Source organism: Rhodnius prolixus, unplaced genomic scaffold, assembly GCF_049639745.1.
Source record: "Rhodnius prolixus isolate KJV_2025 unplaced genomic scaffold, Rpr scaffold_7, whole genome shotgun sequence".
Taxonomy (NCBI): domain Eukaryota; kingdom Metazoa; phylum Arthropoda; class Insecta; order Hemiptera; family Reduviidae; genus Rhodnius; species Rhodnius prolixus.
This window is the reverse complement of record NW_027411582.1, coordinates 992,784-1,011,322: the sequence shown is the minus strand read 5'-3', so window position 1 is coordinate 1,011,322 and position 18,539 is coordinate 992,784. Positions and strand designations below refer to the sequence as shown.

The 18,539-nt window shown below is 38.2% G+C and overlaps 1 protein-coding gene across 6 annotated transcripts in view; it reads left to right on the top strand.

Annotated features, from left to right (window-relative positions):
• LOC141446644 (uncharacterized) overlaps positions 1-18,539 on the top strand; it is a 134,468-nt gene that overhangs the window by 6,370 nt on the left and 109,559 nt on the right. For 2 of the 6 annotated variants that reach the window (XM_074113241.1, XM_074113240.1), the window contains exon 1: positions 2,608-6,550. The exons of 2 other annotated variants lie outside the window; for them this stretch is intronic. In XM_074113241.1, the coding sequence (XP_073969342.1) occupies positions 6,541-6,550 (10 nt within the window). In that variant the 5' untranslated portion in view covers positions 2,608-6,540. Of the gene's footprint in view, positions 1-2,597; positions 6,551-18,539 lie in introns of those variants that run through there. 2 more of the 6 variants (XM_074113251.1, XM_074113244.1) reach the window with 2 other exon arrangements.

Below are 18,539 nucleotides of genomic sequence, written 5' to 3'. Positions count from 1 at the left end.
TCACTTCCTGTGGGAAGACGCGTAAACCTCAATCTGGAGAACACTTTCAATTTAAATTATTGTTGCTTAAACAAAGTGATGGCGTGTATTCAGCAGGTGGCAAAATGGACTCGGCCATTTCTTACTGAATACTTCATATATAGTCGGTCGGCGGTGTGTTGTTATTTCTACATTTATTATTTAAGATAGTTCTAACTAAACAGCTCTATGGCGGACAGCTGTGCGATGATGAGGCTCAATATATTGTCATACACAGGCTGAATGTATGAATAAAAGATGGACGTGCTATATCGGAATGCATCATTATTGTGGACCCCCCCTGGCTGGCCCGATAGTTTGATATAAATATTACATAACTGGTGAGATGTGGCGGCCATCTTGTTCTGGACAAGTGATTACATGTTCCAACCACACGGCTAATCCAAATATATTCTAGAAATTACTAGAATAAACAAAACAAAAACAAAAAATGGCAGAACAACCAGCTGCCATATTGCTGCATACTGAATTAGCTTCATCTATTATCTATAAACGTAATGTTTCCCTGGAGGTCGATTTTTCCACCTGTTGAGCTTGCCTACTTCCATTACTTGGAAAATGCACCATATCTTAACCGTGTTTAACATTAACATTTATTCTGCATAAACATCTTATTGTAAATGCTGGTAACTGCAGCGTAATTGTCAAATTTTAATGGATTAAACGTAAAGTCTACTAATTAAGGTCCATCGAAAACATTATTGTGATTAATTAAATTGGTAAATAGTTATTTTAGTAGTTGTGCTGTTGCCTAGGCAAGTAGGTGGGAAAATTTCCCTAGGTTTCAGGTTCGCATTATAATCGCGAACTAAACATTACACTGGGGGGCGGGGGATAGGCTTCTAACTGAATCGAAATAAGAATTAAGGAGGAGATTTAGTAGAGTGTCTTGATTTCGCTCCGGTCGAATGTCTTCATCTGTAAACAGATCGTTTCCTGCTAACTCAAGTAGCCGGATATTGTGCTAGTAGTAAGCCAATAAAAGATGTCTCTTTCTAGTCTACCGATAGCAGCTCCAAGCCCGCAACACTGGTCTGTAATAGAGAGAACTTACAGAAATGGTGTTCCTGCTGGTTTGGAGGGATGGAAGGAGTTGGAAATTTGGGTTTTCTGGAAGAAAAACTTTTTTTTAAAAAACTAAAAATGTAGGAATAAAGTAAATAAGCACACAATACACGATAATATCTTTATTAAATTATTCGACCTCCAAAATAAATGTATTCATTAATATAAAAAAAATAAATAATAAGAACTAAAGATATTCTTTTTTTTATTAAAAAATTATTTTCCGTAATTTTGGTGGAAATAATTAGTTGGCTAAGAATAGGATATTCATTAGAACTAGAAGTAGGCGAGGAGGAGGGGCGGACTCCTAGACGATCTGTGGGGCGGCGGTGCTACGTCACAATCTCCATAAATATTCCAAGGGAACACACACAGCCAGCCCCGGACACAATGGAATTAGCCCATCGCCTCCAAATTAACATACTCATGGAATTTTAATTATTAATAATATTAATAAATAATAATATGAAGTAGCATATGAATATTATTAGAGTATCCAAGGCAGAAAGTGCTGTTATGTTTTACTCCATGCTTCACTGGCTTTCTTAGCAATGCCGCTCAAATACTACAATATATCTGACATGAACAGTTTGCCTAATTACTTTTTTCTTAAAAAATTATATTTTGTATTGAAAAATTAGTCGAAGTTTTTCATGCGACGTCAGAGATCCCCTAGGATCCCACTAAAAATCGAAGATTCCTGGAGAAAGAATGATTATAAACTGAAGTGATGATCTAATTCCAAAAAATTGGCGACTTCGATGATCAGGACTAAGGAGAGAAAGGAACAGTGCATCCTGTGTTTTTGACATTCAAGAACATTGTTTGCTACATGCCTGGATCAAAGACCAACTACGAGGTCTGTAAATTAAGTAATGAGACTGATTTTTTAAATTTTTTTTAGTCAAAAAGAATTCTATATTGTCACCTTCAAAATAACTTCCTTCTGAAGCCATATAGCGCTGGAGACGTTTCTTCCACTCCTCATAGCAGTGCTCGAACTCCGATACTGGAATAGCCTTCAACTGGTCGGTTACAGCCGTGTTTGTTTTCGACTGTCCCAAAATGAGTTCCCTTGAGGTGATTTTTCAACCTTCGGGTAGAGAAAAAAGTCACAAAGACTCAAGTCAGGCGAATAAGGAGGCCGAGGAGCCACAGGAATGTTTTTACTGGCCAAAAACTCTGGTTTATTGAAATTGCTGTGTGACAAGGAGCATTATCGTGATGCAACAAAAATCACCTCAAGGGAACTCATTTTGGGACAGTCGAAAACATTCAAACGGCTGTAACCGACCAGCTGAAGGCTATTCCAGTATCGGAGTGCTAAGAGGAGTGGAAGAAACGTCTCCAGCGCTGTGTGGCTTCAGAAGGAAGTTATTTTGAAGCTGACAATATAGAATTGTAATTCTTTTTGAATAAAATAAATTTTAAAAAATCAATCTCAACTTAATTTACAGACCTCGTATGCTGGAGTTTGTAGATTAGAAACCATGAACTCGGATATCATTGGAAGATTTAACATTACCTTCCAAGCGGTATTCACGGAAGATACGTTCAGTTTAACCTTGACAAGAAATATCGGACTCGGCACATGGTTAGCATTTCCGACAACAGGCTCATTTCCGAACTCAGTTCTTATATGTATTATCAGCTGGAAATTGTATGGGAAAGATTATGGAGATGGGCAGAGCAAAGAAAGTCATCCTCTGTGCTTGAGGAATAGGTAGGAAATGAGATGGCCGACGAACTTGCAAAGCGCCAAATCATCTCTCTATGGAAGGCGAGAGCTCTCTCTCTCGAAGTGGAGAAAGAGTTACCAGGCTCTCTGGTCTGAAAATAAGTTCAGTTTACTTTATTGAGAGGATCATCGATTCAGAGAAGACCGGGAGGTGCTACCTCCATTCGTGGAAGATTTAGATGTAAACAAGGGATGCTGAGACTGAATGGGAGATGGTGTTACAGGGTCTTGCCTAGTACCAGTACCTAGCACCAGTACCCAGTAAGGAGCGCTACAGAGGCAGCTCTCGTTGTTGCTGGTTTCGAGAAAAAAGAAATACAAAATATCGACAAACCTCATAGTGGTACTTCCGTTTGATCAATTCTCCCAAGAGCTCGCTGTTGGGCCTTCGGCTGATACCGAAACAAAAAATCAAATTTAATCTGTCTGCTAAATTTTTGTATCAAAGTTTTAGCTGTCCAACGACACGGAGATGAGCAGACCGAATCTGAAGAATTAAGACAGAAATATTTTTTGCCTGGATGATTTCTTGAAATAAACTGCAGTTAGGGGTTGGTCGTTTTGATTTTCAAATCAAAATAAGGTAAAAGTAAAACTATTCGATATTTCTACTGATGCAGTTCAGAGAATAGCTAAGAACACGATGCTGGATTGAATCAGGTAATTTAGCCAACAGACAGATGTGCAAACAAGTTGAGGTGAACTGGTTAGAGTGTAATCATGCAAGGAAGGCTGAATGGAGTCGCAAGCTGCTTGGTGGTGCCAAGGAGGAACAGTTGGCAGGTAGACTCCGCGGCGGAGATGTCCACTCTCATCTCCAGATAGGTTCATTCATATTTACCAACAAAAAGGAATAATTAACTAATTACGTAATTATACAGGACTATGAGGCTTTCCTCCTCCTTGCAGACAATTCCTTCTATTGCCCTAGAGAGAGAGAGCACTGCAAGAAGCTTATTGTCGTCATATTTGATCGGAAATACGCGATATTAGTGGTTTCCTCAAGCTCCGTCTATTGTGATCTATACTGAGACCAATCAACAGTTAGTGAAAAGTTAAATTATTAATTTGGCTGGTAAGAGCAGCATTGCCTTCAAATTGAGTTAGTTTAGCTAGATGGAGAGTCCTGTGGGAGAAGGATCTGTTGGAGTCGTTCAGATCTTCTGGTAGGAATTGTCATTTTCAATGGGCGTTTTCTAGCCTTCTCAGTATTAAACATTGATTGCTTCAAACTGGTGTCGCGCATGTGTAACCAAGGAAACTCAAGAGCGGTAAAAAGGTTCGAATTCAAGATTTCGCTTTGGTGAACGCGACATTTAGATTTGAGTCAACATCGGTCTACAGGAAGTGAGGTCCTCACTTTATTGGGTTCGTTGTCCAGTGTTTTCCTCAGCAATTTCCATCCTCACGGAATTGCTGCAGACGTGTGATTCGCATCGTTATTCTAGGAATTCAGCACTCCTCTTAAGTGTAGCTACATGTTAAGTTCAGTTTAGGAGGTGTGAATCTCAAATGTGTGGCCATGAAGCAATTACAGTCGTCGGAAGTGGGACAGTTTATTTCGAAGTTTCCGAATATTCGGTAGCGGTCTAAGAACCAAGTGGTTCCATTATTTGCCATTAGATAAGTTTTCTTAGATCTTACACTTTGGTTAATAAAATTACAATAATTCAAGCGTTGTTTTGGGCAAGCTGTGACGACACACTTTCTTGGTAGAATCATTTTATGTTTATTATATTGAATCCAACTTCTTCTTTATCAGATACTCTTTGGTTGAAGCAAATTTAGCTGAAGTTCACTGGAGAAAGAGGAAGTCAGGCCAGGTTTGTTTTACAAAATTTCAGGGAAAATTGAATTAAAGAGGGGGTTAATTTTTTTTTTTAGTTTCCGTTAGAGTACGCGAGTGCAAGAACGGTTCTGCTCTCGTATTAGTGCGGAGAGGAAAAGCTTGCTGGAAAATTTGGGCCCTCTGAAGGGCGGATTTTCTAGAAATTGAAGGCGTTCAATTGGCAAGGCAAGTTAGCCTACACCTTGAAGGTAATGAAGGCGATTGTTGAGTGAACCTGCGGCGGAGAGTAGCCGCCACCTTGAGCGAGTTGCCCCCTGGGGGAAGTAGTGTGGGGGCAGAGAGTTGGGGCCGGCTAAATATTATATTAGAATAGAGAAAAAGCGGGCCGCGTGTGTAATTATTGCGTAGCTGCGAACCCCCCACCCTCCGGTCTGATCAATATGTACGTTGTGACGTAAGTCTGGGGCGTGGTGTGTTGTACTTATTTTTTATTATTTATATATATTTATGTTGGCACCATTGCAGCTTGTAGGGCCGCCTATTTTTATTTCCTGTAAAAAAGGAGGGACTAATTAGTGTGGCAGTCTCTGTTCTGATAGCTGTCTTCAAGTCTGACTACCTTATAGTTGTGGACAGATTTGCAATAGTTCTTGTAGAGAGGGTCTTGGCTGAACCAATTCGGTAGGTGGCTGGTTTCTTTTGAAGGGAACAAACCAATCATTTTCCACAATTTTGCACAATTAACAATAAGATCAAGGTTTTGAAACCCTAATGCAACTTTCTCATAATTTTAAATGCATTTTCTTCCAATTCAAGGGGAAAATAGTTGCAGCCATTAGTCCGAGAATTAAACCCTCAGTGAAGAAAACCGAATTAGCAGAAAATCACAGAGCAAACCCTTTCCATTTCCGGTCGTGCGGTTTCCTCTACTAGCAAATCTCTTCCTCATAACACACCCTGGCCGACCAGCAAATAATTTCCCCATTCAACCTCGAATGCACTAACTGTTATTTTCACAATACCTAATAACGTCCAACGTCACTCTGAAATCGAAGAAACTTCTATAATAACTTATTTCTCGAAATCTATTTAATCTATGTTGTTGCAACAAGGAGGGTTTGCCCTATAATTTAAAGAAAATTTGGTAATTTTATCTTTTATAGAAAAAGAGAAAAAAAAAATTCAAAGTTGGGTGTTTTTTCAACGTTACAGCTTTTTCGTGCAGTTTTTGACGATCAACCCTTATACAACTGCCCTACCGGACAGTTTTAATACCTAGACTAAACAATTCCCTCTCAAACACATCAACTACGTCATTATATCCTCCAAAGTCAAAGACAACTATTTAATCCTCAACAACCACAAATCAATACAAAACACCATCCTACGCTCAAAACTGAGACAGTACATCTCTAGCTTATTGGCACCCTGCTACAAATAGATTAAATCAAAAAAAAATAATAATAATAATCTCGACAAAAACATTTACATAAAATAATATATATTACGAGAAATATCGCAATATTTGAAAAGAAAAGACCATCTCACCACCAGCGTAGAAGAGTTTAAATTCCAAAACAGGTACTAACAATCCAGACAACATAACTGCCAACTTACTACAAATAGTAATCTTTGATACTGGCAACACTGACAGAACGCAAACGTAGGTTTGTAACCTACCCACACCTCAAACATTCGCAACTTTAAGATGACAACAAACCATTAAAGTTAACGCTGTTTTAGTTTAATAGTTAATAGTTATGGTTTTAATAGCAAATTACCTTGTTCTAAGTGAAATACGTTGTACTAGTGCTATGGAATCATTTTATTAAAATTAATGTGTAAACCAACAATTTTGTTGCAATCAATGTCAATAAATATGAAGCCATGAAACTACGATTTCGTCATCATGAAGTTATGTATGTAATTAATAAATTCTATTTAATTTTAAATATTAATATGTAATTAATTATTTAAATTAAATAAATGCTGAGAGTTTAGTTGTGCGGCTCTGTTGATGGCCCCAATTTTCCTAAAGCTTTCACAGAAATAACTTTTATTTGGAAGTTTTTTTTCCCTGAAACTTTATTTACGTGAAGTTCTTAGAGAGAAGTGAAGTCTCTAAAGTGCCTTTTCAGTATATTATACGGTTCTAAAACTTCATATTTATGGGGATGGAATTTCTTAACTAAAATTCCAATTTAAGAGAAAGTCCATTGAATGTGTGGCCATTCAGAATTACGTCTTTTTGAGTTTCCAGCAATTTTAGAGGGTACTCGAAAGAGTTATGTATTTTGGACATAATGTGTTTCGAGCCAATCAGTTTCTTTCTTATGCTGACTGTTTCTCATGAAATATAGATTAGAATGGGGTGCTGTTACGTCATGCTTCCTCCATTTTTGGCATTGTTCAGGTATTATTAAAAACTAATTCCTTTCAACAACCCTGGGGACTGTTCTATCCGGAACCTCTTCCAGTTTCTGCAAAACTACCGATTATGAGGAAACTCTGTAAGCAGAGGTAAAAACCGGCTGCCCCAGAGGAGATGGGACATAAGTGCCCTTGCAGAACAAATGCGCCCTTCGCCAAGGTTAGTGCAGCCCCTAAAACATTCTGCCACAAAAAAGTGGGTCACAGCTCCCTTGCATTTCCCTTTATACTTGGCGCACCCTCCTCTCGGCTGTGCCAATCTTGAGAAAGGGGTCTGCTGCTGCTGCTGCTGCATAATGCCGACATGGCGCTCCTTCCTTGTCCCTGCCTCCTTCTTGTAACAAGGAAATAATCCACAATAAAGGCGATAACATTGTGTATCTAAAAATAGATTATTCCTATGTTTCCAAAGCCCCTCCAAACTATTCACAGATTTTATTTAATTTTCGCTTATTCATTGAACAGGAAATATTGCGATTGTCCATATTTTCGACCGGAAATACATGTTTTGGACCCCTTTTATGTTTTTTAGCGCATGGTCTGTATGCTAATAGTATATTTGAAAAACGGAAAACGAGTAAAGCTCGAAGTTGGTGATCGTGAACTGAACACTGATATTGAGGTGATCTCCAGAGAGTTCTGATTAACGCGGTTTATCAATCTTTCTTTTTGTTAGCGATTTTAATTTAACTTTTGGTCCATTAGTTTCTTCTTCGAAAATTGGTCTTAATCTGTAACTTGAGCACTCCTCTAATGACACTTATCAGTGCAATTAACGGTTATGCCATCTAGTATATAGTATTTTAATTGTTGATTTAAAAACAATTAACCGAATATTATGCAGTTATCGGTCTGAAGAGAGTAATGCAAGAACTAAGAGCACACAGGAACAGTTGGAGGAGTTGACGTGCTCCAAGGTTTCGTTTCAAATCCAATAACCGCAACTGCTACCTACGTAAATCTCAGTTACATTCTTCTGGAAAACAACTCCATTGGGGTTCTGCAAATTTACCCAGGGTTCGTCACTGTACTTTCTCTCTCACTTATGGGTGTAACTCAAAGAAGAAAAACTGCAAAAGGTTACCATTATATATTAAGCTAATGGAAACGCCATATTAATTTGGAGACGCTGAAATAAGGTTATGGTTAAAGTCGATTAATCAGTATCATTACCATGTCACTGAATCGATTTTCCAGTATTTTTTGGGTGAAAACAGGTGCTATGATTTCCTTTAAACTTGGATTGTGATTACTCACATGCAGGTCTAAACAGGTTACACAATGGCGTCATCACAGTTAATTGTCACTTCGTATTAGGCTTCCCGCCAAGGTGTGTAATGTGCGCCGTGTGCCACCTAAACAGTTAAATCCAAATATCTGTAGTTTAAAGAAAAGAGAAGCGTTTGAAAGGATGAGAGGTGGAGAAGGACAGCTCGTTTGACGATGGCCGGGGGAGGAGGAGTTGCAATCTTCCGCTTGAAAACCAATTTCAGTGGGCGTCGGTAAGCCGTGCTAAAGTGGTGTTGGGAACTAACTCTGTGACCCATTTCGGCCCTTCAGCACGCTGCAGCTGACTAGCGCAATATTTATTTACAAACTGGAATTTCCACCGGAAGAATCTCCCCCCAGTGTGGTCTGGGTTTGTGTGTGGGGGGGGTGTAAACACAAGGTGATGGCCATGCCCTGGGACGCGGCCGGAAGTTAGCGATCCCAACCGGAACTACCACTTTTCCGATTTTCCCCCTTTTAAGGTATCCCCGGAAACTGCTGCTACGATTTCCTTCAAACCTGGGGTCCCCACTTTGCTGACCAGTTTTCCAGGAACGTTCGATTCAGGATACTCCTACTTACCGTTTACACAAATCGAACTTATTAATACAGTTTGCTATTGTAGCTCTGGTCATTCGATTGTGTAAAACCTACCTTAAGAGAAACCACTCAATGGTGAACATATCGAAGCAACAGTTTTCAATTTCCCGCCTGAAATAGAGTGGAAACTGGGTTTTACAAATGACGTGTCTGAAAACTGCTAGATTTGAGGTAGCGATGTTGGAACTCACACTCTGTTGATTTGTCGGCATCCTGTTGCGGCCATCTATTCTAAGAACTAAGTACATTGGTGACTGGGAAAAGTAATGGAGAGTGGCCGTCCAAGGGAATCTTGCTCTCCTTCAGGAGATGCACTTCATGGCCTGTGCAGTGGACTAAAAAGGGGACTAAATAGGAAGATAAATGCATTTTCCAACTAAAAACGGCGCAATCTTGGGCTACTAGAGCGGGCAGGTTCCACTTCTCCCTGATAGACATATTGCTTATGTAACACTCATTAGCAGAGCTTGCCCCCACCATCACCATAGACAGTGTGCAAACCCTTTTTTAGCTACAACAACAACAAAAATAAAAATTGCTGAAGAAGTCAGCCATCTTGTTTTTATGAAATAGATATACAGAAACATCTGTCGGTACATTTGTTTCGCAGCAATAGCTGACTATATCGCAAGCTTCAGCGCCATTTTGGCTGGTCGGAAGTCTTGATATCGTTGCACCTGCAGCGGTGGGCTAGGTGTGGCTAATTTTCATTCTAGTTTGGGTGTAATCTACTTGACACCATCGATCGTGTAACTAAGATACATCGATGTATTGAGCCAAATAGGCTGTATTGATGATAATCACAAAAAAAAATATATATATATATATATTGTCAACAGCTGCACACAGTTTGGAGGTAGTAATTAAGGGGTAATTAACTTCCCAGTTTTTGCTTCCCCCGGAAGTATTGCAATCTTGCAGATTTCCTGCATACAGTTTTCACCTGAAGTACACATTCTGAAGTAGCCGGAAATAGCTTCTACAGTTTGGTGTGTGTCTGTTTGGCCAACAGTCTGTCGATCTGTCACTAATCGATGCCGAATACCTAAAATTCTAAACTGTTCAAAATTGATATTACTTTTGGGTTCCGTCGGGTTTGGCTAAAAGTGGCTTTTTATTATTGTGGATTTTCCAGCTGTTGTGTTGGATGGTTAAGCTTTCTTGTAAAGTTCAGTTTTCATAAAAAGCTGACTGAAACGGTTCCTTCTGTCACATTAGGAATCCATGTGAGATGGTTTCTATCATTCTTATACTGAGAGCGGCCAAGGCGGTTGATCGCAACACTGCAGGAAGTTGCCTGCAAAGTTGACATAGGAGTACATCATTGCTCAATATTGACATATGAGCCGTTTATTACGAAAGTGAGGCAAGTCCATTTTTGAAAAAAATGAAGATAATGGTAATTATAGATAAAACTTAGTATGATCTTTTTATCTGTAAACAATTTAGAGTCAAAAAAACAAAAATTCAGAATCCTAATATTTGGGAGATGGAAGTTTTAGCTCTTAACAATATTGTAAATATGTTTAATTTGAAAATGGTGCAAGTCCATCTTAGGTTGAAATTATTTAAGCGTACAGCAAAATTTAACTCCGGTTGCTGTATGGTGAAGCAAAGGTGATGGTTTAACTTCATGTCTGGGTGTTTTTATCTATCTTAAATAGCTCGAAATAACAAAAAATGGACTTGCCCTACTTTCCAAAATAAACGGCACATATAGTGACGAATTCAGAGCTGATTTCAATCTAAGATATGGGGTCCCCTGGGCTTTAGTCAGCAGGTATAAATATTTCAGAAATTTTGAGAGTGAACATTGACGTGCAAGAGGATTTCCTGGATGTCATACGTCTCTGAAAAGTTTTACTTCGCCGCAGTAGGCCTATTTTCTTTTAAAAGGAAACACAACAATCGCAAGTTTTTGGAAAACCAGGAAGATTGCCAGAGTAATGGAGGTCCATTCCAGTACTTGTAAAGTTTGATACTCAGTAATGTTCCAAACAAAACTTGAGGAACATTTAACTTAAGCTCTGAGGATAGAATTAATAACACTTTGAAGAGTATAAAGCATAATTAGGAGTAGAGTGCGAAGGCAGAAGAGGAACTTTCAAACAGTCCGGCCACCACACACACGCGCTTAGCCACCTAACCTGATGATGCCCCTCTACTTTCTCGATTTATGCAGAAAAAACAATCTCGGTTTTTATTTGGTAATTTTTGTATATATATTGTAGTTTTGCTTTCAGACCGGTTCTCATGAGTGCGCTCTAGAACAGTTACAGCTTCCTTTAGGTCGCACTCAAATCGTAATAAAAAAAAACTAATTTATTGGCGAAAGCGTTCAGTTCGAAGAAATATTATTTAACTGGTCCTTTAATTAGAGTTTCTTTATTTTATTAACTCCTAAATACGTCATTAGAAGTGGAGTGAAGTGGGAGCCGCAAGTGGGATGGTGCTGGAGCTTTTGGGAGCGCTAAGCTAGGCTGACAGGGATCTGAACAAAGCACCAAATAGGTCAGCTGTTACTTCCTCATACTTACCGGAAGTGAAGCGATCGTGTCAAATTGTCGATATTGAGTTTATTCCCTGAAAACGCTTTCCTGTCCTCAACTCAACTTCCGGCAAATATCTGATGTGAACACTCACTCCGGATTGAACATTCCAACTCAATGATATTCACCTTCTTATCAACATCTTACAACTTTTAACCGTACATTTCACTAAAACGGAACCCAACGCAATCGATCTCTCGTCAAACTCGATTTTAGAAACAGCATTTAACCCTCGTAAATCGATCCAAGAGGACATTTTGCTGTGGTGGTTGTGGAGAGCTTAGTTGGAAGTGGAACACTCGCAACACTTTGTACTTTAGAAAATGGCCGTTTTGAGGAAATCTACCCACCCTCTTTTCCCTTAATGAAATTTTCCCAATATTTGACTTCCTGTCAGCCCATTTCCTTCCAATTTATAAAATTTCGGCCCACAATTGATCCTTGATATTGTACCTCTATTCAATACAGGGCACCATAAATGACACTCACAGAAGGATGCTGCCGTTGGAGCGGTTATTTAAGATTTCCCTCCTCATCTCGTCATTTTGAAGGATGGAGCTATTTTATTTTCTCTCTTGCCAATTACTTATTATTTCAACTTCTTTCCGGTTATTTGGAGTTCAATGTGTTAAAAGTAAAGAGTACAAGTGCAAATAATTACTATTTCTGTCAGGATCAGTACGTTAGAGTACTTTCAGTTATCGCGTGACTGCAGATCTGTTCAGTCTCACAGGTTAAATGAAAGTTAACATATTTCAGAATTAACGTTTCTATTTAAAATGGAATTAATTTTATAAAGTTAATTTTGACAGGTTTCTACAATTAGCATGGAGGTGATTTGACCCTTAGATTCATAATGTTTTTAATTTCTTTGAAGAACAAAAACAAAGTTATGGCTTTATTCTTAAATCTACAGAAAGTTTTTAAGGAAGGCTTGGCAGATTATTTCGTAAGCAGTTGTGTAGATGGAGCAAGTGGAGGGGGACTTTGTGACAATTTCATAAAGTTTGCAATAAAGAACAATCTAAAGATTTCTGGTGGTTCGAACTCGTAGTTAATCACCACTTCGAACAGAGACATGTTAGATCATTCTCACGAGTTTATTTCCGGGCTCGTTCTCTTGCATGAACATATGAGCCGTTTATTTTAAAAGTGGGGCAAGTCCATTTTTGAAAAAATGAAGATAATGGTAATTATAGATAAAACTTGGTATGAACGTTTTATCTGTACACAATTTAGAGACTAAAAAATTCTGAATCCTAATATTTGGGAGATTGAAGTTTTAACAATATTGTAAATATGTTTCAAAGACCATCTTAGGTTGAAATTATTTAAGCGTACAGCAAAATTTAACTCCGGTTGCTGTGTGGTGAAGCAAAGGTGATGGTTTAACTTCATGTCAGAATAATGTAGGGTGTTTTTATCTATCTTTCTTTGATATTGGTTATCGGTGATTGTACAATATTTCATAAAATTTATTATTATTTAATAATAATAAGTACATCTTAATTTTGTGTTTCGATAATCACACCAACATCCGGAAATTTTAGTACTATTGGCAACACTCTGAAAAACTGTAAATTGTATAACATTCGACTTTGTATATTATCGGTTATCAAGTAAGTTGTGTTGTTTTGTGCTCGGTGTACGAAAAAAGTTTCATTATTTGTAAATTAATAACAGATTGTGGTTTATTTTATAAAAAGAAAAAATGGCTGAAACCGATTACAACGGTAATTATAACTCTGATGCATCTGAAAGTGAATTTGGTAGGTAACAAATATAAAATAAAAATACTTTTCTGGGTAATAACGCCATTTCAATGAAATCCTCATTCGCAAGTACTTTTATTATGTTTGTAGAAATAAGACCCCATGACAATCGGTAATAAAAGAAGAATCTGAATACGAAGGCAATTCGGACCAAAATGATTCGAAAAAAGAAGAAGAATAGTTGAACTATTGATTAGTATTTTGTTTTTATTGTTAAAAAAAAGACTGATACGACTGAAATATTATCCATTTAAATCAACGATTACAATAATTCATTAATTTTGAAAGTGAGGCAAGTCCATTTAGTTATAATAATACCTTTACACTATTTTGCACAGCACTATAAACACTATTGGATTATAAACTTACATTATCTAACACCACAAAATACAAAAAAAATATGTCTGTTAATATTTACCAATATTTTTAAATTTATTGAACCGCAAAACCTTAAATATCTCGAAATAACAAAAAATGGACTTGCGCCCCACTTTCAAAATAAACGGCACATATGTACACCACCCCGAAAGACGAGCGTTTAATTGTTTTGTGTTAAGATAACCGGACAACTGAGGTAACCCCAAAATTAGAGAACAGTAAGTGGAGGTTCCGGATATGTGTACAGCAAGAAGTACTTCGATTCAGTGTCTCCAATTTCTAGTTGGTATCCCACATGAAGTCTTGAATGGAACAAAGCTCTGATTTGCGTCTTCCATTTTGGATCGATAGTAGAATAGAGTTTTTTCGATAGAAAGTGGCTCGTCTGCAAGAAGTTGCAATGCTAGCTGTATAGTGCGCTTGTGTTAGTTATAAAGTCGTTAATTAAACTTCCGTTAAGTTAATTAGCTGTTAAATGATGAATATTTCATTTTCTGTTAAAAAGAGAGAAGATGAAATTGAATAAACAAAAATTAGAAATAGAGGTTACAAAATGATGGTACTGGTTACACATGATGGCCTCTCGCTCGCTCAGCTGACTGGCTGGCTGGAGCTTGCCGCTTAATGTATTCACTTCTAATAGAGCGTTCACGCTCCGTTTTCATGCTCTAGATTCTTCTTCTGGATTTGCATTCTACTCTAGGGAGGTGTTAGTTTGATATTTCTTCGTGGACCGCCACGAAGATCAGCTAATCAGCTAAGAGTTGATCTCTTGTTCGCTGTTGCATCCTTCTTCAGTTGGTTCACTGTGATGTGTAAAGGTCTAGCGCAGGGATTGGCAACCCGCGGCTCGCGAGCCGCATGCGGCTCTTCTGCCTGTCCAAAATAAATTGGATATTTCAATTTTATTGAAACAAATGAAAAGTAAAGATATTTTTTCAAAAAGAATTTTAAATGTGATTGGTTTGGAAATTGAATAGAATTATATTAAAATAAAGTACGTAATTATGTAAGACTGCCTCCTTTTCATTCAAATACAGGTTTAGTTATTATTTATTTGTTTATTTACTTTGCAATATGTGAAAATAAATACTGGGTGATCCATTTAAAACGCACCAATCGCTAATAACTTTTTAGGAAAGCGGAATTTTGAAAAAACCCACGAAGTAAACTATATGTTTTTTTGTTTAATTTTAACATTTTCCAACCCCTGTTGCTGTATCTTTATTTTTGGCGGAGTTACGGCCAAAAACCCGATTGGGGTTTCATGAGGAACACAGGTTTTGACTATAATTATGAACACTACATAAAAAATTGTGAAAAATGACGTTAACCCCGTTTCGATATCCCTAATATTTGTCGAGATATTTAAGATCAAAGTTACAATTTTATCTTCTTCGTGAACGGTTTCCAATATTAATTTTCCACCAGAAATACACCAGTTTTGGGAGGTCCTCTGACTGTAAAAATGTTTTTTGTGACGCCAAGAACAAAAATAATAATAATTGAAGATTTTAAAACATGTAGTGTAATGGTTTGTGGGTGAATCAGGGATAAATTTGTTTTATCATCAAATAAAAGCAATCATCACATCATTTTAATGCACCCAGTATGCAAGACTTCTTGACCTATTATTACGATAAGAATATCTTGCCAGAAATGGGCGGGTGTTGGTCTAGTGGTCATGAGCGTGGCTTTGTAAATTGGAAGATCCCCAATTCGAATCCCGCGAATGACTACATTTCTTTAAAAAAGTATTATTTTAAGTAATAAGAATGACTGCATACGCGGGATTCGAACTGGGGATCTCCCACTTACAAAGCCACGCTCTTGACCACTAGACCCGCCCATCCCTATACAAATGATCTACAGAATTTTGACGCTATCATCCTTGCGGCTCTTGGTAAGAATTATTAAAATTATATAAGGAGAAATGGCTCTCTACTTAAAATTGGTTGCCGACCCCTGGTCTAGCGAAAGCTGTGACTTTTTTGAGTTGACGTGACCGCGGGCAGTCAGAGGCCGCCGCCAAAGACCGACCAATCATCTCAAAGGATCTCAAAGCGGATATTAGTTATGAGAAGTCACGATCAGAAATCTGCCCTACCGTATTACTTCCTCCTTAGTAGGTAGTAGGTAACAAGAAGTAAAAATAGAATTTCCTTTACGATTTAAAAGGCTGTGGTTTACACTCCCTAAGAACAGTAGCAGTTTAGCAGGCAGTGCTTTACCCACGGTGTTACGTAAAAACAACAGAACTAAGAAAAAACATAAAAATTGTTTCAATAAATTTAAATTCAAATGAAAGCAAAAAAAAAAAAAGAAGTCGCCCTAGAAAATTTATTGACTCTAAATTTATTATATAATAAAATGATAACAATAAAATAACTAATGGGAAAGCAGAAATTTCAAGGCAGTTGGAAGTATTGGCTGGCAGGTAATTAAGGCACCAGTGCCATGAGCAGATCGACGCTGGAGCGACCTTCGCCACAAATACACCCCCATTCTATTGCTTAGTATTCTACTGACACACACAGACAGACAGACAACCTGTTAGCTATAAAATAATGTAATAAATTGTACAAACATTGTCAAATTACAAGAAAAAGATTTAGAAACAGGACAGTTCACTATGATCAAGGCTTGCATTGGCCGAGTCTGTCGGGTGCAGCATCACCTTGGCTGCCCCCTGCGATGTTAAACTTGAGATTTACGATCTCACTATTCCCCCACCCTGTAAAGTGCAAGTGCACCATTATCTAAAATAATAGGCCCTCATATTGCAATTTGATGTATTTTTATATCTCCATATTTGTTTTTTTCTGTTCTTTTCCTGGTTTTTCTTCTTGTAATACGGTAATTGTATTAATTTTCTGCGCTCATGGAGGTCTTGCAACCTTGATTGATGCTGCTCTCCTCGATGAAGTCTTCCAGGTGTCTCTGCATGCAGCTGCTGCCTGCGGGAATGCTTGCTCTTCCATCCAAATCTTCGGCCAGTTCCACAGCCTCCGACAACTTCTATGCTGGCGTTCTACCCACTCCACTCTTCTGCTTCTTCTTCTTCATCTAATCTTTATGTGCCTTTTTCTTTCTGTTAGTTGTATCCTAGTAACGAGAAGTTCATTCCATTCATCTTCTTCTTTTTTTTGGCAGTATGGTCCTGCCCCATCTGCCTTTTACTAAGACCTCAGCGACAGTTCCCTAGGGTTTTCTACGAGATATTCTCCTCAACTGCCAAATTTGATCCATGGATTCATCAGGTAAGACCACTCACCCTGCATGAAACCACGCACCTAGGATATTTCGGGAATTTCAAGGGTAGACGTATGTTATTGCTAGAAAAGTCTCCAATTCAGGATGCAGAATATCCTAAGATAGGGGATATTCCCCTAAATAACACCTAACATTATGAGGCCTCCTGATTAAAGAAAAAGTGTTTTTTTTTACAACCTGGTCTAAGTATGTGGGGCACCTTAACTCAGAAACGAAACATTACAGGGACTTTGGCAGTTGTGCCTAAGTCCCCCCCCCCTGTAGATGTCAAGAAAGGCATTGGTGAAATCGACCAGAACTTTGCTGAATCAAGCACTAACTCTTAGGGAAGTGACATTTACCAATGCGGTGTGGTGTAGGATATAGATCTATAAGTTTTATTTGAAGCATTTTTCCTGGAGGATTCCCTTAGGAGCAGTTCTAGGAGACCCAGGAGGTCAGGCTGCCCTCTACAGTGCGCTCCTATCTCTGGAGTACTGGAAGAACCTCCTTACCCAATATCTCCTGGAAATGGCTCCTAAACTTTTCTGGAATATATCCAAATGCACAGAGATTGTGCTTATAGGATAGCCGTTTTCAAGAAGGGGTTAGTTGCCTGTAAGCTGCAATACCTTGTCGCTCTCCAGACGGGAGATCCTTCAAACTGAACTCTTAGGGATTATCATGAGCTCCCATTATCACCAATTGCCAAACCTAGAAATGTGGTATTTGTTGTTCTTTTTATTTATTTTGTTCAGTGTTGACTAGGTGACCCTGGCCGCTTGGGAATGCCAAAGAAATAGAGAACAAATCCAGACGGCCACAATAGTCCCGCTGAAGGCCAATCCGCCAAACTGACTTCCTCTATATTCTAGGCTATTGCGCAGGCGTGATAGTTTTCTTTTCTTTAGCTCACCAAATTGCCAATATTAAAAGAGATTTAATTGATAAGCCTACTTAATAATTCCACAAAAATTAGCATACAGTTATCTGAATACATATTTAAACATTCCAGGGGGAACTTACTTTATGTTCCCTTGATAATATCTCTAGTTGAATTATATTCTGAGTTTTATTTCAAAAATTGGTATCAATGCTAATTATCAATGCAGACTGTAGCCACCACCCCGCTGCCCTCTTGTAGAACTTGTTCAAACGTCCTGTTTGAAATGTCACACACTCTGTGAGTGAAACTGGGTTTTACGTAAGTGAAGCGCAACGAGAACTCATTTTAAATTTTATTTTGGAGGTGGGGGGGGGGCCAGTTTTAACAAATTTTGACTCCTTCAAAGTTTCTAGTAAAAAGTCCATGTATTCGAGAAAATGTTGCGTGTTAAATTAACCGGAAACGAGACGAGAATGACCACCTTTCATTGCAGTTATGATTCTTCTCGTTACAAGTTCGCTATTCGCTAAAAGGATAAACACAGGACGGCCTTCGACGGACAGACGGACGGACGGACGAACCTTTCATTAATTAGCCAATGATGTGAGTGGGCCCACATCTTGACGGCAATTCATCTTAAACAGCTCCCCGTATTCTTCTACAAATTTAAATTATGATTGCAGAAATTAAACAATTCATGGCTAAATACAATTAAAATTAATTAAAGTAAATGAGTTGGAAAATTGTTGCACTTTCACTTAATGCAATTACA